Source organism: Megascapheus bottae, chromosome 12, assembly GCF_031878675.1.
Source record: "Megascapheus bottae isolate mThoBot1 chromosome 12, mThoBot2.hap1, whole genome shotgun sequence".
NCBI classification, from domain to species: domain Eukaryota; kingdom Metazoa; phylum Chordata; class Mammalia; order Rodentia; family Geomyidae; genus Megascapheus; species Megascapheus bottae.
Window position 1 is genome coordinate 20427779 of NC_143520.1, and position 20484 is coordinate 20448262.

The 20484-nt window shown below is 38.6% G+C and overlaps 1 protein-coding gene across 9 annotated transcripts in view; it reads left to right on the top strand.

Moving 5' to 3' along the window:
- The window catches only part of Rbms1 (RNA binding motif single stranded interacting protein 1), a 230786-nt gene that overhangs the window by 112082 nt on the left and 98220 nt on the right, over positions 1-20484 (top strand). For 8 of the 9 annotated variants that reach the window (XM_090342756.1, XM_090342754.1, XM_090342761.1 and 5 more), the window contains exon 2: positions 18627-18802. In XM_090342756.1, the coding sequence (XP_090198882.1) occupies positions 18627-18802 (176 nt within the window). The remainder of the gene's footprint in view (positions 1-18626; positions 18803-20484) is intronic. The other variant, XM_090342757.1, reaches the window with a different exon arrangement.

Genomic DNA, 20484 nt, shown 5'->3' on the forward strand with positions numbered 1-20484 from the left:
ATGTAGGAAACATACTTGTCAGTTCTGTGGATGACACCTAGCTAGGAGGAGGCATGAGAATATACACAGAATAATAGGATTCAGAAAAATATTAGCATGCCAAAGAATGGGACCAAGTTAGCAAAAAGGAGTTTAATAGGAATAAACAATTATAAAATCTTACACTTTGGTTAAAAAAACACTCAGGGAAATTTACTATAATTCAGTAAATAGACAGTGAATAAAGACTTCAGTGGCTGGTGTTTTAGTTTGGCTTCTGCTATTAAAGGATATTAAGTGGCTTTCCTATGAATTTATGTCTCCATAGATCTGTGAGTAGGTGTTGTTGAATTTTGTCTTTTGAGTTTGAAGACTGTCACCAGCAGAATCTTCCCATAATGGCCAGATCAGTAGAGCTCCAGAGAGTGGGAAGGCCCCACATCTACTGGCACTAATCCTTTTCTTAAGGGTTCCACCAACATGGCCAAATCACCTCCTAAAGTTCCCATTGCCTAATACTATTACACTGGAGTTCCTACAGATGAATCTAAGTGGACACATTTAATCAATAACAATTGGTTTGACCATAAATAAGTATTAACCAACAAATTGAATTGGCTGTTAATGTTACCTACATTCACATAGCTAGAATGATACACGAACTCAGTCATATAACGGTAGAAGAGCTTTTGTTCAATGTTTTTTTTTGTAACTTAAGGTTGTTGAAGTCATACTCATCTTTTTCCCCCCATTTTTATGTTTCTCCTGCCCCTCCCAAAGACAGATAAATGAACAAAAAAGAAAAAAAAACTAAATGAAACAACAGCAGAGGACAAAGCCTTTGTTTCCATTTCCTGGATTAATTTCGATGAGTTTTTTTATATGACCAGATGCACATGGTCATTGCTCCTTTGTGTGTTCTCTCCTAAGAGTATCCTCCTTTAGCTTAGTGGATTCTTACACAAAAAATAATTCTAATGTATAACCTAGGATTGAACAGCTAACATTTAAAGGGAAGGGGTCCAAAAGGGACAAAATAGACAACTGGAGAAAGCTGCTGTAATTGCCTGAGTACTTTTCACCTCAGAATTGGACTTTATGTGGAAATTACAACTATTATTAAGGATCTTGAGATAAAAAATCACACTGGGCTCTATATCTAATTCCTGTTGTTTTGTTCAAAAGAGAATATGGGCTAGGCAGCTGTGTGGCTCTGGTCTGCATTCCTAGCTACTCAGTAGGCTAAGGTACAGAGGAACAGAGTTAAAAGCCAGCTCCAGCAGAAAAGGCAGGGAGCCTTCATTTCCAGTGAATGAGCAAAAAGTCGGGCTGCAAATTTGGCATAAGTGGTTGAGTGCCCACCATGCAAGCAAGGTACAAATGACAATACCGAGCCCTGAGCTCAAACTCTGGTACTGGGAAGAAAAAAAAGAAAGAAAGAAAAACAGAAAAGGAGGTATGAAAGAGAAGGCCATGTGAAGATAAGAGGCAGAGGTCAAAATTCTTCCTCAAGGAAAAGAGCTGCAGCAGGCACCAGGCACCATTTCCTGGAAGAGGCATAGAAATATTCTCCACTGGAGCTCTTAGAGGGATTATTGATCTGACAGCACCTTGGTTTAGCTTCTTGAGCTCTGAAAGAATACATTCCTCTTGTTTCAAGCTACCCTGTTTGTGGTAATTTGTTACAGCAAACAAAGAAAACAAAAACAGCCTTTTCCCCTTTCTGTCCATTTATGGGTCATTTTGTTTAGCTTGATGTGTGTATACTGTGTGTTTTCCTGGCAGAGCAATCCCATTGATTTGTATTGGGATAGCTGTGCTTATTTATTTCACATTTTACAGAGAAGTGATGAATTTGAAGGACTACATGTAATGTGTTAAAGACTGTTCTGGACCGGGCATGAAAATCTGTGAGGGGCCAGGAGTTTGGCCTAGTGGTAGAGTGCTTGCCTAACATGCATAAAGACTCAGGTTCAATTCCTTGTTAGCACATACACAGAAAAAAGCCAGAAGTGGTGCTGGGGCTCACGTGGTAGAGCTCTAGCCTTGAGAAAGTCCAAGGACAGTGCTCAGGCCCTGAGCTCAAAAAAATAAAATAAAATAAATAATAAATAAATCTGTGAGACTCTTATTTCCAGTTAACCACCAGAAAACCCGAAGTGGCACTGTGGCTCAAGTGGTAGAGCAGGAGCCTTGAGCTCAGGGACAGTGCCCAGGCCCAGAGTTCAAGCTCAACAACTAACAAAAACAACAAAAGTTGTGCTAAAAGAATTTTATCAATCCTTCTTAATTACAATTAAAAATATATGAGAAAAAGAATTTTATCAAGCCACTTAGATGACTCTACTTACAACTTAGTCCTGTAAACCAAAACAAAAACAGTTCACTGACTAATATTTCTCTGAAGTTAAAAAAAATCAGTTAAGAGGATTGGGGTGAAGATGTCATTTTTCAGTTGGACAGCTAATAAAGCAACTCTGGCAAGAATGAAGAACAACTGCCTGACCAGATGTGGCCACTTCCATGAGCAGAAGAGTTCCAAAGTTATCCAGTCTTCTCCAAGATGTGGTAATTTTTATTCCTCTGTTTTGAAAAGTCAAATATCCATAGATTCCATGAATCAAAACCAAAAAAATTAGGACCCAGGTTTTTTTCCCCTGAATTATAATACTCTGTGTTTAATGTCCCTGATATTTTGAAGGTTTTTTTTTTGTTTTTTGTTTTGTCTTTTTTGTTGTGGCACTTAAACTCTTGGGCACTGTCCCTGAACTGTTCAGCTCAAGGCTATCGCCCCACCTCTCTAGCCCAGCACCACTTCCAGTTTCCTGGTGATTAATTGAAAATATGTGTCTCACAGGTTTTGTAGTGCCCAGGCTGGATTTGAACCATGATCATCAGATCTCAGCCTGAGATCTCCTGAGTTGTTCAGATTACAGGTGTGAGCCACCCCTGGCTATTTTGAAGTTTTAAACTAGCAATTAAAAAAAAATCACCTGTAGTGGAGAAGGAAAATATTAGGAATATACTAAATTTCCAGTGGACTTAATGAGCATATTTTAGCTACAAAAATGATCAGATTACTAGATTTTTCACAGGTGCCAACTCCTTTGCAATTTATCTAGACTCCTCTGCTACCATCTTGCCCTTGCTTTCTATATCCCACCTCTTTGTCTCCTTGTCCATTGGAACTGTTTAGCACACATTTTAATCTCTGTTGCATGTCAGTCAAGTCCATGGTTTTGTTTGTTTGTTTGTTTTTCTTTTTGGTATTGGAATTGGAGTTTGACAGGGCCAAGGCTCTGTCACTTAGCTTTCTTTGCTCAAGGCTAATGCTTTCTCACTTGAGCTACAGCTCCACTTCTGACTCTTTGCTAGTTAATTGATGTAACTGTCTTACAGACTTTCCTTCCCCAGCTGGGCTTTAAACATTGATTCTCAGGTCCCAGCCTCTTGAGCAGCTAGGATCACAGGCATGTGTCTCTGGCACCTAGCTTCTGGCCTGTGTTTTTCACCAGAAACGTTTGCTCTTCATCCAGACTCCTGAATTGTAGGGTACAATGAACAAGTGAGGCATGGCCTCTTGTTTTTCAAGGACTTCCAGGTGTGTGTGTGTGTGTGTGTGTGTGTGTGTGTGTGTGTGTGTGTGTGTGTGCGCGCGCGCGCATGCATGTGCACATACAGGCATATGTGTGTGTACACAGGATTCTTTCATGCCAGTGTAGCAGGACTACATTAAAAAGTGTTGAGCTTTTGTTGAGATGATCATACATTGAAAGCACGTACAGGAAAAGCAGTATCTCTTTATACATGCAATACTCTGCTGTCAGTTTTGGAAGAAGGAAAGGCCTGGCTTTCAGCTTTAATGTTTTGCAAGCAGTTTCTGGAGCCAACTTTTTGGTAATGTTTTATTGGAAGAGTTTTAATAATCATGTCACAGTTAACACTGCTCATAACAAAGACACAGTTTTGTTATTTCTATAAAGGCTTAATTGGTGCATGCGCTTATCAAGTAAGGTCCCCAAACAGTGAAAGTAAATGGTGTGCCCTTCACATATTGCCACTTCTTTTCCACTGAACTCCTGCAAGCTTTGGCAGGCTGACCTTATTTTACAACCAGACTTCCACTTTGTCTGTGACCTTGGGGAAATCTATTAGCCTCTCCTTTTCCTTATCTGTAAAACCAGGATAAACATACCTATCTTATTATGACTAAATAAAAGAAGGTGTACAAAGCCTCCTTTGTATATAAGTAGTAAATGCTACTGAGGAAATAGATAAATAGAAAGTGCTCTGTCATATTACCAGTTACCACTATAAATATAACATTCTCTATGAGAAAAATGGTTTCCACAGATGATCATCATTTAAGATATTTTCCCTTCTAAGTTTTGCTTATTTTGCTATTTTTGAAGATAAGAGGAAAAAATATAGACCCAACTCAAATGGGTGAATAGATCACTGAACCTACCCACCAAGAAAAGCATTGTTCTTGGTATTTTATCTGGTACTTTTTGTTATTGTTTTTGTGGCTGTTTTCTGTTTGTTTATTTTTTTTTTATCACTGTTGCATACCAGCTAATTGGTTCCAGGTAAGAGTAGATTTCTAGTAAGAGAGACTGGCAGTGGAGTACTGTCTGTAATAGGTACAGAGCTTCTAATGTGTTTCAGATAATCAACCCATCAGGAGCTGATCTTTATAATGTTACTTTTTAAACATGTATCCATACAGCATTAAGTTGCCATTTAGATTTGTGTCTTGTGTTTGCTTGCTGTGTGATGGAAAGTTTTCAAAGCCCAGTGATATTTTAATTTGAATAAGTTTTCTATAACTGGAAAGGAGTCCTCGGTGGTGGAGAAGAGTGATAGGCCACTGCCACCCTTTGCCATGAGCAGTGGGTGGGTTTTTTTTCTGTCTCTGACTACAGTAGAGAAAAGGAAGCTTATCTGTCTTTCCTAAGTGTCTTCTATACCAGTAATTGTTATTTCTGGTTCTATCTTTTTTCCCTTTGGGTTGTGGGCTTGAACTCAAGTCCTGGTGGGAACTGTCCCTGAGTTCTTTTGGTCAAGGCTAGGGTCCTTCTGTGGTTAACTGGAGATGAAAGTCTCATAGACTTTTCTGCCTGAGCTGGCTTTGAACTGTGATCCTCAGATTTAAGCCTCTTGAGTAGCTAGGATTATAGGTGTGAGTTACCAGTGCCCACCTACCTGTTTCTATCATTTTTCATTCATTTACTTTATTCCCTAATTTTTTAAAAACTGGGCTGAGAATGCTGTGTTAAGACTTTAATTAAAAATATATATATGAGCACACTATCTAAAGGTTTGAATGTTAGTGTCTATGAAAGTGTCTTTATGAAGATACAGAGACATAAAAACTCTTGGATACCCTGTTGCCTCTTTTCCTTTTGGAAAAAAAGTGACTGCAATACATAGATGTCCAAATTTCAATTCTCCTGCTGTCTGTTTTATGATTTTAGTATGGCTATAAGACATACCTCCCCAGGCAATCTTCTCTGCCTTGGTAGTGGTGGGGCTCCGGCCTGGCTTTCTTCTTCCTGTTCTTTAGCACTTATGAGCTGCTTTGGGTGGGCATGGACGCAGCAGAGAACTGATGCCTTTCACTGGCCACTGAGTGTTGAGTTCTCAGATAGATCCATTTTCAGTCTTCCCAAATACAGCTGTGCAATGGGTGAGGAGAGATGGGTTCTTATCTTCTTGTTTGGACATTTGGGAAGACGGAGATTTAGGAAACCCATTTGGGGTATTCATTGCTAATAGGTTAGTTTAATATGGCATATCAGTAGCCATATAATTATGTGCAGCAAAGGTAAAAGGTATTATGATGGAATTAAATGTCACAAACAGAAAAGAAGGAGATCTGCATTTGGCACCAATGCCATGCTACTCTCTGATCCACACAATCAACACACCATACATGGAGCTCCTACATCTCCTCTCTGGAGAGCCAGAGCTTCCCATTTGTGAGGCTCTTTGGGAGAGGAGTCATTGGACATTGTTAGTGAGTGTCTAGTTCTGTGAACCTTTGTATCATTTTGCTTAAGAAGGTCAACTGGTATTTGTGAGTAACTTGAGCAGCAGAGAAGAAAAAGGTTGTTTGGAAAGAGTCATATCTTACTGAACTATTCATACTTTAATAAGAAATAAGCTCCCACTCTGAACAGAGTTGTGCAATAATTTGGAAACTAAAAGAAGAAAATTGCATCTGGATTATGTAAATGCTGAACCCTTCTCCCGGATTCTGCTTCTGAGCAGTCTACTTCTGTCTGTCTGTCTCAAAAGAGAGAAAAGGAGGAGAGAGCCATGCCACCATATGGCATGCTTGGTTTCCAGGGTGCCCGCATGTTGCTAGGTAGAATCATGACAGCAGGGATCAGGCAACCATGCATGACTTCAGAACAGAAGAATGAACATGTCAGCATCCTTAGTGATAGATATGCTACCCACATAGGCACCGTCACTAAGTAGAGAGTGAAAGTGTAAGACAGCGTGGCCCTTTGAAGATGTGGAAAATGCATAGTCAGAAGCCACAGAAGTTCACCTGTGCTGGTGGGCTGCTGGGCACAGGGCTTCAGACTTTGGGAGGAAAACCAGTTTGCCTTAGAGAGCTACTTTGAGCATCTGCATTTTTGACACTTTAGGATAAAAGCAAAAGCTGCTCTACTATACAAAAGGATGTCTTACAACTGTCTTCATTTTATTTTTCAGGAAGAAGGTTGAAGTCATTCTTCTAAGTATATAAGTTTGTAACAAGGAGATAGAAGGTGACAATTGGTTTTTAATCGAATCCCATTTGAAGTGTCAGTTGACTCTGCATGCACTCTCCTGACTGAAAGCCATCAAAGCCCCACAGTTATCCTGCCTGAGTTTTGTATTTTCCTTTAAGCAGGTACAAATGAGGATGGTCACAAGTTGCTAGCTCCCACTTTTTACTACAGATGTGTCCAAAATAGTAGAGAATAGCATTTGCAGGTAGTTTGTAAGCATTTTGAATGATAAATTCAGTATGTGTTATGAATTTCCTTTTCTTAAAGCAAGAATTGGATGTCACCACAGATTTGAACACTCAGCCTAAATCATCTGGCAACATTATAATACATACAATGTGTACAAATGATCAGAAAAACATACTTTTTTTGTGATGTCTTAACAAGATAGATCAGTCCTGCTCATTTCTAAACAATTTTAATCCTATACAATAAACCTTAAAGTTTTTAAAGCCAAGCTCCCTTTCATAAAAATAAAACTATTGGGCCAGGCATGGTGGTACATGGCTATAATTCCAGCTTGTCAGTAGGTACAACTGGGGAGGATCATGGTTTGAGATCAGCCTGGGAAAAACTGTCCATGAGACCCCTATGTCAATCTGTAAATTATTGATTCTTGCTATTCTAGGGAGCTCATGGTGTGAGGATTGGTCAGGGTAAAAATCTAGACTCTATCAGAATAAGAACTCAAGGGTTAAGGACATGGCTCAAGTGTTAGTACACCTGCCTAGCAAGTACTAGACACAAGGCCCTGTTGGCAATGAAAGGATCTCCTATTCTTCCAGTGGCAGTTTCCTGAATTTTGTCATCTCTGATGTTTCTCTTCCCTCTGACACCTTATTATTCTAGGCAAATCCTGGACTGGAAATCAGTGGAACTGATTTTTAGGTCCCTTTGTGAATAGTTGCAGCTCAGCCCTTATAAGGTGGACAGGGGCTTCTAGAACTCATCTCACACCTCGAGCCATGCGTTGAGTACTTTGTGTTGGAGCAACACTATGGAAATGGTCCTACCCCAAATGGCCCAATCAGATCTCACATTTTCATGCTGCAGAAGGCCCAGTATACCTATTAATCCCCCATGTGTGAGCACTTCACTACAGGTGGCTGCATTCAGCAGGGCGAGGATGTTCTTGCACTAATTTTCTAGGTCACTGCCAGTGTTTTGTTTTCAAAAACCCAACTAAAAATGTACATTATCAAGAATGCTATTTCATCAAACTTGTGTTTCCGTTTTCTATCTGTGCTTGTGTGCATGTGCTGTGGAAAGCTCAAGCAAAAAGTCAGTTTCTAAGTTGGATCTTAGTCAAAAACCAGTTTTACTCAATAGGAACTCAATCCTCCCCTCTTTCCATATAACCACAGATGTGTGTTTAGAAATACACCTACTACTACACAAAAAGTCATCCTATGCAAGCATCATTCCCGTTCTGTAATTAATAGTGTCATATGAAATGTGCTGGACTGTACCATGAGAAAAGAACAGCCATCAACATCAGCCTGGTGTGGCCCTGTATCTGTAACCACAGGACTCCTGGAGGCTGAAGGAGGAGGATCATGAGTTTGAAATCCACCTGGGTTGCATAGTTGAGCCTTTCGAAAATAGCCAAAGGGTGAGGGATTTGGCTCAATCGTAGGGTTTTTGTCTAGCACACAAGATTTCAACCTCCATCTCCAGCGCCACCTGCACAAACTTTAGCATTAATCCTGGAGTTGTTAACTAAACAAAAAAATGCCTGCTGATATTATGGATGTTCTGTTTGGATGTATAAAAATCACAATACTGTCAGATAAGATTTCAGGTGTCTTTTCTTTTCTTTTCTTTCTTTCTGTCTGTCTGTCTGTCCGTCCGTCCGTCCGTCCGTCTGTCTGTCTGTCTGTCCGTCCGTCCGTCTGTCTGTGATAATACTACTAAGTTACTTTAGTCAAATGCTACTTATTCCTAAAGTGTAAACAATACTTTTGTTTGTCTAGGGCTGATTTATAAAACTCACAATACTGCAAGCTTGCTTTCATGTCCCTCTGCACTTAAGTGAGTGACTTGAATAAGGTGCTTTCTTTCTTTTTGGTAGTTTAATCATAATTGTTAACTTAATTTTTATTTAATCACTTTGAGAAACATTTAATGTGGAGAAAGTGTATTTCAGAGTGGCTAATTTCCATGCAGAGAACTTTGTGATCTCAGCAATACTTCTCACAAGACAAAGGGAAGGCATAAACTGCTGGAGAGCCTACTGGAGCTCACAGCTGGGAGGAAGTTGTCCCCTTGAGCCCTCTCTCCTCTGTGGGGAAGGACGGAACTGCCAACACTGCAGAGGTGTTCGGAAGTGTCATGGTGGAAGCAGTGTTTCACTTCCCTATGAGGTTGTCTTTCTTCAGTTTACTTGAAGTCAAAAAGGGAAGTAAGAGTTTGCTGGGATCCCGTTCACCAGGTTCTTCTGTGGACCTAGAAACTCCTCCAATGGAGTTCAGAAGGGCAGGAACGTGCTCCATGTCTTCCTTCAGCATTTTCATCAGTCCTGGGGCTTGAACTCAGGCTCTGAGCACTGTCATTGGGCTTTCTCAAGGTTAGAGTTCTACCACTTCAGCCATAGCACCACTTCTGGCTTTTTTCTATGTGTGTGGTACCAAGGAATTGAATGCCAGTCTTCTTGCATTCTAGGCAAGCACTCTACCACTAGGCCAGACTCCTGGCCCCAAGAGAATCATTAATTTTGCATCTGAAGTTGGATAGAATTTTGTTTATCATATTGCTGATTGTTTGGGATGGAATGTGCTTACTTCCTTGAGTTTTCTTCTGAGGTGGTTTGAGTCCTTTTATGTAAAAGAGAGTGAACAGAATGTGAAGTGAGGATTTTTTAGGCTGATTATCCATGCAGACATCAATGTGTCCAGCTGCTCACAAACACAATCTCCCAGCAGAGTTGTATTTGTCAGGTGATTTCAGCAGCAATGGTCTTTTTGTTACCTGGAGGACACTCCAGTTTCCAGTGTTCTGAAAATTGCTTCTTTTTTTGTTTTGTTTTGTTTTAAACTCATTCCTTTAGGTTTAAGTGAAATGTTGGTCCAGCTGGAATATTTCCTTTAGATCACTTGTGACTCAGTAGACACTCAGGGTTGGCCTAAGGAGCACTGAAAGGCATTGTAGTGCTAGAAGCTAACTCAGGAATCATCCTGAAACAACTTAACTGTCAAGGATGGCATTCATTTCTTTTTCTGCTCGAGGTAGAACTTGAATTTGGATTTGCCAGGTTGTTTTCTAAGTAGCCAGTTTTCTTTCCTTGAGGGGTGAATAGAAAGATCTTCATCATTTTTGGTTTTCCACAAACCATCCTCTTCAGTAATGCCTTCAGGTTTCTTTTCTGTTCCTGGGACTTTGGGGTGACTTGTCTATTTCTACCTTGTTTTCTAGGTTCTTCCTCCTGTCTTTCTAGTGTTCTCAGACCAAACAGCAAATCATCAGAAGCTTCCCCTAAACCAAACAGGTCAGGCATTTCACTGACTTGTACAGATTGATCCTTCTAGCCTTTATCTTGGCTAATTCATTCCACCTTTCAGAGTTTTCACTGCTTTCCCTCAGCATTGCATTACTGCTGTGCCATCTCCTCAACGTGATCTCCGACAAGTTTTAGAAACTATACCATTCTACACTGTTATCTGTGATACAGCTAGCTGAGAGTAGGTAAAGCTAAGGGTCAACCATTAAAAGCTTTATTTTCCAATGAATGGGTTCCTTGGCAAGGAACTTTTGAAATCATTGTCTTAAGATTCTTCCTTCTTCTCTTAGCTCCTCTATTTTCTGGTAGGAAATTAAATTTAACGTCTTCTGTTTAGTATGTTCATGTTGATCATTAACTTTTTTAATGCCACACATCTCCCCATTGATACCTCTGATCCCCCTCAACAATGCTGTTATAAAAACTAGAGAAACAGATAGCACAATCACCCTGCTGTGTTTCTTGGCCAGGAATTCTTAGTGGGCAACCTGAAAAGTCACTAGGGTTCCTGGAGGAACCATTTGAGGAACAGAACAATTGGACTGCTTGTGTGAGCACAGGATTGCTCTTGAAAATTGAATGGTAAGAAATCTAGTTATGTGGTCAAATCTGGAAGGAAAATTTGACCTTAGAAGCCACTGAGTATATTTATTGTATGTTTTCCACTGCTGATTATCAAAATTTACCCTTTCTTCTTTTCACCTCTTTATAACCACTACCTCTATCCCCAAAAGTTTCAACAAGCTCTTTTAGTACGGAGGAACAATTCCCCTTTAAGGTGTTTGCACATCTTCAATATGGTCTCCATGTATTTCTTCCATCTGTCATGTTGTTGTCAGTAATGTGAGTCTTATTTGACATCTAATAAAATGATGTTTTATCCATAAATTTAAGTGAAGAATTTTTGTTTTTGGTCAGTTGTGGGGCTTGAACGTAAGTACTGGTGCTGTCTCCCTGAGCGTCTCAGCTCAAGCTTATCATACTCCACTTAAGTCACAGTACCACTTCCAGTTTTCTGGTGGAAATAATTGGAGATAAGTCTCAGGCACTTTTGGGCTTGGGCTGGCTTTGAACCATGATAATCAGCCTCTTGAGTAGCTAGGATTACAGGCATGTGCCCAGCTCCAAGTGAAGAACTTTCTATGCAAAGATTGCAGTTTTACTGATGCAGTCTTTGATAGATATCACGGAGAATTACTTGTGAAGCTCACAAAGCATTTTTATTTAAAAAATTGTATTTGAATAGCTAATGCAATGTGGATTTCTCTCTTTTGACAAATTTAAATCCATGAGTAATCTGGAGCTTCATTTTATAATCTTGAGAACCTGCGAAGTTTATTTCCAAACAAGGGACAATGAAGGTCTGAAAACCAGTCATTAATTATGTAATTTTATCAAGTAACAGTCATACCAAAGGGATTCAGATTTTCCTCACTTCTTCATCAGTATGCAGACTTTCTTCTTGAAACTGTGACTTACTCTTAAGAGCCTCAAACATTTCTGTCCTGACCTACCAGGAAAAACAGCTACTCTCAACTCTTAACAGTTCATTATCCACTTCTGAGATTTGTTTTTTCACTTTCAGTACCAAGATTTCTCTTTCCCAGCCACTGTTCTCAGCCTCTGGGTAACAAAACAGAAACAACTCCCAACTAGGTTGAAAGTAGATTTTTGTTTTTCAGTGCCACCCCAGCTTCTGTTTGACTGGTTCTTTTACATTGTTCTATACCTTATACATCTTGAAAAGTGAACCAGTGGAAATTAGTGTCAATTGTAGTATCTTTAGGATAGTAGTTAATTCATGCAAGACTTGATTTTATGGTATTCTTGCTGAAATTGATATGTCATAACTTTCCTAATTCTCAGGAGCAACTGTAGCAATTATTTTGCTTCTGGATAAAGGAAATAGTAGAAAATAGTGCATGTGTTCAATTTCCCTGCTGTTTGGGGAGACATGAAGGTAGTGTGGTGTGTGTGTGTGTGTGTGTGTGTGTGTGTGTGTGTGTGTGTGAACTATAATTGAGATGTAAGAGTTATAACTTTAATTGGAGTGGGGATTATGACCTTACATTTAAGGATGATAATCTTAAAAAAACTTGAGGGAAATCAAAGGCAGATCCTAAGTTTGTTTCCCTCAAAATTAGACGTTTTAGGAAAGTTGCTAAATGAGGAGGTCAGGAGAGGAGGACTGCTTCGGCTTTAAGATTAATCTGAGAATTGTTCTTTAGCTTATTAGTTGTATGAAGGAAATCAGAGTGGAATCTAAAATAACTAGGAAAGAAATCAGAATGGAATCTAAAATGACAAGTCTTTAATTTTGATGTGTAAAAATCTGTAACTATGTGCATGGTTACTAAAGTATTCTAGTTCACATGTACTTCTTCTGTAAAGACTTCTAGGTATAGAAGACACTGTGTGTTGATGGTCCGGGAAGGTGAAATGTTACAGAAGGAAATACAGTTGTTCTATGGAGGAGTTATCCTAGGTGCCTGTTGTCAGTGCTTTTCTTAAAAAAAATTTTAATTGTAGGAGTCCTACTGGATCTTCCTGGCAGGATGGAGACATGAGTACTGTCTGCCTTTACTGGAAGTGCTTTTCCAGTGTTGTCCACGCAGGAAGGCCTTTCTTCCTGACTGCCATGCACAAAGGAAGTTCTCGAGGACTGCTCATAGAGGAAGTCCTCCCAAGGACCAATCAGCCCTTTTCTGCTGGTATCATACTCATGTAGGCAGGGCAAGGATTCTGTTAATGCTCTCCCTATTTACTTCCCACTGACTGTTTTCTACCATTTTGGGCATACAAATTAAGCCTAGATAAATGTTATCCTGGAAATGGAATTAAATTAGTTCCCTTGCCCTGCTTACCTGACATACTCCAGGGAAAGGCTGGGATACATCTGGCTCTTTGGGGGATGAATGGGAGTGTGACTGTGGTCCTTTCCACTGGGTTCCCTAATTAGACTGCATGTGACTAAACTAGCTGGAAGCTTTACCTATAGGAGTCTTTTCAAATTTTGTGGCAGGCTAGGGACCTTGAGAGCCAAAATAAAAAAGGATAGCCAAGTGATGAAAACAGAGTTTGCTGAAAATCATTCCTTCGCAAATTTCTTTCTTTTCTTTAAGTCTACCATTCATGCCATTATTAAACTGCATGGTGTAATTGTTTTATTTTGATCAAGATCTCAAGCTGAAGATAAAGGCTTTTCAGAGTTTGCAAATTCTGTTGGTCGAACAATATGCTGTAGAGTAAAATGGACAGAATTGATTCATTTTTAAAAACAGTGATTTCTTATTTTTATTACATTTATGCTTGTTTATGTGCAGTGTTGGGAGTTGAACTCAGACCTTAGTGCAAACTAGACAAGTCTCCCCATTCTTTTTGCTTTTCAAGGTAGAGTCTGACTGTATAGCTCAAGTTGGCCTTGAAATCAGACCAGGGTGAACTCCACTTTATGATCCTCCTGTCTCCTCAGACATTTATCCTTTCTTTATGTTCAAAACTTTCCAATTTTTCTATGATTTTGAAATGCTCAACCTATCAGTTCATGTGGAATTGCACACCAGAGCTTCTGATTCTGGTCTAACCTTTCCCCACTCTTATTTCCACACCTCCCCTCCCCCGCCCCCAGCATCTGTTGACCACCATTCTGGTCTTAACTTCTATGAAGTCAGCTTTTTCAGATTCCACATGAGTGGGAGTGGCACTCTGTGCCAGGATTATTTCATTTTCAAAATGACTTTAGGTTCCATCCATTGCCCCAGGGCTGCCACAAATGACAAGATTTGATTCTTCTTTTTTTCCACTGTGCATGTGTGCCACAGTTTCTTTGTTCATCTGTCAGTTGACGGGCACTTAGGTTGTTTCCATTTCTTGGCCAATGTGAATAGTGTTGCAAAAGATGTAGGGGTACAGATGTCTCTTGGACAGACTGATTTTATTTCCTTTGGAAATAAATTCCTAAGATTGGGATTGTTGAATTGTATGTTAGCTCTGTATTGTCTCATTTTTGTTTGTATTGACACTGAAGCCTATGATGTAGCATTTACCAACTTTGAAATCATGGTCATTCTTCCTCAGCTGGGCATCTACCACCACATTTGATTCTATGTTCAAGTTTCTGAGGAAGCTCTGTGCTTTTTTGCAGAGGGGGTATTCAAATTTGTACTTTTCCTTTTGTCTTCTTACTTTTTGTGCATGCAATTGAGAAGATTGCACTCCAGGTCTCACAGCTGCTAAGGTTTACCATTGCAGGATTTCTCCAACCCCTCAGAACTCATTCTTTAATAGAAGCATTTATAAGGTAAAAATTCTAAACCAATATTTCTTAAAGCTAACCTTTTCTTTTTTCTTCCTTTTAAGACACTCACCAACCGTGTGCTCATCAAATGAATTCAGAGGCACCTTCTATGTTCTTAGCATGGCTAGCATTGGTATTAAGTTACATTTCAGAAAAGCTTAAATTTAGTAATTAGGTTGAAATTAGGATGAGCACAGAAGAGGAAAGAAACTTTTTCATTTTTGGTGTGAAAAGAAGGTGGTTGGGAATGCCATTTAGAGTAATGTTAGAAGCTCTGGATTTGATATTGTATTTGTCCCCATTTCCTCCCCCTACCCCTTCCCAATCATCTTGTTTTCCCCCTTCCCTTTCCTATTTCAAATAAACATATATATATATATATATGTTAACAAAGTCAGATACAGTAACAATATGTGATTAACCATAAGGGCAAAAAAAAAGAGAAGAGAAATAATATAGTACATTAAGAACAACAATCACACAAGATAAAGCTCTTGTTTTCATATTCTAGAGTTCCTTTCATTTAGTCTCATCCCATATGACCTTATTATATACTGAGGGGTTAGTTCCATAGGCCTTCAGTTTCTTAATCTACAAATGGGAGGATAATGATATAACTTTGTTTTATGTAAGGCAGTGCATATAAATTACTCAGAGTACTCAGGTAGCTGTTTATACTATTGTTACTAATACCAATTAAACTAGAATCAGCCTGTTCTGAATATTTTGGAGTAAACTTTTTATATCTTTTAATTTTCTTCTTTAGATATGTGTATAGTCCTTGTCAGAGCTTATATTTTTAGATTGAGTTCTAGAAAGTTGAGAGTAGTTAATGTTTGATTTAAAATTTTCTCCACCAAAAAAAGACATGACAACCAAGAATACCTCAATTTTATTCTAGGCATCTTTCTTTATCTTCAGCCAGGTATGAGAAATAGCAAATACTTAAATAAAATTTTAATTTTGATTTTTTTAAGGAGCTCATTCTCTTTCCTCTAATCAGAATATGGGAAGATTTCATTCCCTAGTAGAACAGAACTGGGAGGTACATTACTATAATAAATATGGATGCTTGTCAGGCATATTAAATCAACTGTAGAATTCAGAAATATAAATTATGGGTCTAGTTCGCTTGTCAGAAATAAATACATAAATAAAACCCCACTACTTTCATGTCTAAATAATCTGGAAATAAATCATACCCCAAGTATTTCCTTTAATCTTGCAAGTGCACTCCTTTTTCAACCCCAGACAAAGGAGAGGTTAGAGTCAATACAGGTTCAGGATATAGTTGTTGGAATATCTGATAGTGCATTTGATTTTTATGTTGATGTAATCCAACAGAACAGCGGGAGTAGAAACAGACATGATCCACAAGGTTTTTCAGTTTCTCCAAATAGCATTTTTTGTTTTGGTGCTAACGATTGAATCCTGACTCAAGAATGCTATCCTATGCAAATACAATACCACTGAGGTGTGTTTAGCTCTTTATTTTAATTGGGGACAGCCTCAACCTACTGCAGCTGTACCCAATATCCTGGGGACTACTATGAATATGAGTGCTTTGAATTGTGTCTCTGACTCTAGTCAAAGCAAATTTAAGAGACAAGTCAGCTTCATCTAGTTCTACCTAAAGCTGTTCTCTATGTCAGTTACAGGCATCAGGCTATTCGCACTACATCCTGGAATCTCAGTTTTAACCAGAATGAGAAGGTTTGTGCTAATGAAGGCAAAAATGGAGTGTCCTTGAAGGAAGTAAAAAGGCCCTGTGTGGCACTGCTGGGCAACTGAATTCATACCTTTGCCAATGCAAGGAAACAGAGCTTACTCCTGTTCAGCAATGGCACAAATCACACAGATTAGATGTGATCTCTGGTGGACCAGTTCTGTCTTTTGGATTAAGCAGTCGTGATGTTCCTGGTTCAAGTTCAACTTTTAGTTAAGAACATTTCCACACGTACTACTTGTTAACCCTTTTAGTGCTCTCTTTCTAATTGAAAATCTCTTAAAAGAGTATTTGAGCTTGGATGGTATCTTACCAAGGACCTTGGGCAGTGGAAAAATCTGGAATATGTAAGAACAGAAAAAATGGCTATTTTTTGTAAATGACATACTGTGAGATTACAATGGCCAGCGCAAAAATATGATGCAGAACCAGGAGCCTGTAGTGGTCACCTGAATTAATGGTGATGTAAATAAGGGTGTGTTTTTATTACAAGGCACCAGAATGTCGAACTTTTCATTACATAATTTAATTTTTCCTCCACATGCCTACTTTTCTTAACTGTGATAGTAGACATCAAGCTGCAAGATTGGAAGTATGTTAGATGATTATTTTTTTCTTTAAATTATTTTACTTCAGAATTTTAAAAACTATCATTAAATTTATTAATAACATATTTTTTGCCATTAATAACAGATTTTTATTTGAGGAGTATTTTGAACTGTGAAAATACAAATCTAGTCCTTTTGAACACATGTAGAGCCAAATATGTCAACAAAACTGCAGTTTAATATGAGAAAATGTGCTAAAATATATTTATGCATCAATTTCTGATATATAATTAATATGTTAGCATACACAGAATGATGCTTTCTCTTGAAATTGTATTTATAAAATGTACATTTTAATTTAAATACTCAGTACACACTGCATTTAATCTGGATGTTTCATTTATTAAATGCATTAAAATCTGCAATGTAAGAAAACATTTTCTGCAAAACACCATTTTTAAATGAACAAAGGCTGATTCACTTCATTTTTTTTTGTACAGCTAGTGAACTGAACACTAGCTCAACCCCACCACCCACCTTCTTGCTCTCTTTTATTGAGATTGTTCACAAACTAGTACATACTACATTAAGTGTGTTGAGTGAAAACATGAGGTACAAAAGTGGTTCAAAGGTTGCAGGCCAAGCAGAGCATGTTAGACAGCAGAGGAAACCATGACCAAGAAAACACTAAAATAAAATACAAAAAGTGTGATATATTTCACTCTATGTAAAAAAATATATATATATGTATGTATGTGTGTGTGTGTGTCTCTCTCTCTATATATATACACAAAAACAAAACTCAATTAGTAGGTTGAACAAGTTAGATGATTATTAATATAAGTAATAGTCTTGGCTTAGTTTTTTTGTTTGTTTGTTTTTTAGATTTGCTTGCTTGTTGTTTTTTTAATCAGGAAGATGAGAGATGCCATTCCTGCCCTGCTGAGCATTTGCTGTGAGAATACTTTGGGTTAAACTCTCCCATCCCAAGCTGAGCCACTTAGCTTCCTCAAAAGTCACATGTGACATAGGGTCAGAAAGAATTATCTGGTGTGGGTACAATTTCATATATTCTTCCTAAATGGCTGCTGACTATAAACCTTGTGCAGCCCTTGGTTGCACATTTTACAGGAGACAGTTAGAGTGGTTGCAACAGGGCCATTCTCACAGGCGTTAAATTTCACAGGGCTAGCCAGACAGAAGACAGCAGGCCTATGGCTCTCAACCAGCCCCCCAGTGAAGCTACATGCTCCCCTTAAATAAAATCTCTCTGAGGTGTGGATTACACTCAACTTTCTTGTACTTAGAAAGAAATTTTTTCTTTTTCTTTTCTTTTTTTTCCTTTTAAGAATCCTCTTAATAAAATGATCAGCAGCTCTCAATCAAATGTTCTTCAGAATTTGAAAACCCTCTCAAAAGTGTAGTGATTTTAAATTACTGTATATTAAGATGATGTTCTCATGTGGCTCCGTGCAAGTTAATTTTGCATCTCAGAAGATGTGTTCCTTAAAATGTGCGAATAAATTGATTTTACATAAATGTAGCCACATTTGACATGCACAGAGAATTTGTTACTAAGATCCTTCTGCTTCCTATTGAAGGAGAGATAATTTTTGTAATAGAATGAATACATTTTAAAGGTATAATTAATATTTATACATCAAAGTTGTTTAGTATAATCTGTATTTAAACCTTGGTAACTCCATCTCAATTCAGAGCTCATTCCAGCCTCTGAGTGGTGCTTGATCTCTTACCACGGGCGTTCATTCTGACACTCCTGGTCTTTGTCCTACAGCAGTCTCTGGTCCCAGCGCACCCCATGGCCCCTCCCAGTCCCAGCACCACCAGCAGTAATAACAACAGTAGCAGCAGTAGCAATTCAGGATGGGATCAACTAAGCAAAACGAACCTGTACATCCGAGGCCTGCCCCCCAACACCACCGACCAGGATCTGGTGAAGCTCTGCCAACCGTAAGTACAAATGCTCTTGTTGCTGTAGCTGCAGAGCATTTCCTTGATCATATTGTCAATGACATCAACTGTGACCTAGGAAAAATTTCCAAAACCTAACCAATGATCTCTCAGTATTGCAACTATAAGATGATTTCTAAGTTTTAGGGCTGTACACTTAGCACTCACATCATCCGGATGCCTACAGAACAAAAGCAATTGGAACATTTCCTCACCAGAATTTGATTTTGATGAGCAAATTTTGATGATCCAGCCCTATTATGGCTGGATCCCTTTTAGAGAGTATTCGTCTTTCATAAAAGTCCCTTCTAGGGGCCAGTCACTACAGTGAGTGAAAACTTTAGCTGTCATTATTTGACAGGAAGGTAGTGAATAGTGTAACCTCATTTTTATTAACTTATTTTTTTATTATCCTTAAGTTGTTGTACTAACAAATGTCAGTTTGTGAGCACAACACATCTTGATCAATGTCATGTCCCAGTTCTTCCTACCCCACTCCATCCCTTCAAGTTACCGATTTTGCACATTTACACATGGAATAGTATGGCCGTTTTCCACCTTCAGTGTGGGCAATGATTTTAAATTCTGCTAGGAGAATATTAGTCCATCTTCATGAGCACATGCAGTTTTATGGTCTGAATGTTCTCCCTGGTGTCTGTGGAAATAAGAACCCACTTCCACTTCCTGTGCTGCACCTTATATAGAAATATTTGCATGTGCATTAAGTTTCACACTGTATTTTCACTATATGCTAATGTTGTTGATCATTAGAATATAAATGTGCTACTTTGCTGCAATTACATTAACTAGTTAAGTAAGAAAGTACTAATTTACAAGAAGGCAGAAGCACCATAGAGTGCAAGGATCATTTTGGAGAGACTAAACATATATCTAATCACATTGAACAAAGAATGCCTGCACAAATAAAAGCATGAATGAATGAATTAATTATTTTATTGCAAAGGTGATATACAGAGGGGTTACAATTAACTAGGCCAGGTAATAAGTACATTTATTTTATTTTATTTATCTATTTTTGTTGTTGGTTATAGGGCTTGAACTCTGGGCTTGGGCACTGTCCCTGAGCTCTTCAGCTCAAGGCTACTGCCCTACCTCTGGAGCCAGAGTGCCACTTAAAGTTTTCTAGTGGTTAATTGGACATAAGAGTCTCATGGACTTTAGTGCCTGGGCTGACTTTGAACCGCAATCTTCAGCTCTCAGCCTCCTCAGTAGCTAGGATTGCAGGTGTGAGCCACCCACCCATTTCTTTTGAACTGTATCACCTCTTCCCTCATTTACTCCCAGTTTTTTTCCTACTGATCTCCCTCCCCACAAGTTGAGTATCACTGCTTCATTAATTCATCTTTTGTCCCACCATGTTAGTGCTCTTCCTTACTCTCCCCATAACATATAAACTTGCATATAAGACAAAAAGTACAGAAATCTAAAACAGCAACAAAGGGGGGAAGGGGGAGCAAAATAACAAAAAGAAATCCCTCATTTTCATTTCTTGGAGTTCATTTCAGTAAACACATTTTATATGATCATATGCACATAGCTATTGAGTCTTTGTGATTCCATCCTAAGAACATCCTCTTTTGGTCTCACTGTGAGAATATTTGGAGTATTTTGAAGTTTATCATGTCCAAGTATAATTTTTTTGTCTTTTACCATCCATTGTG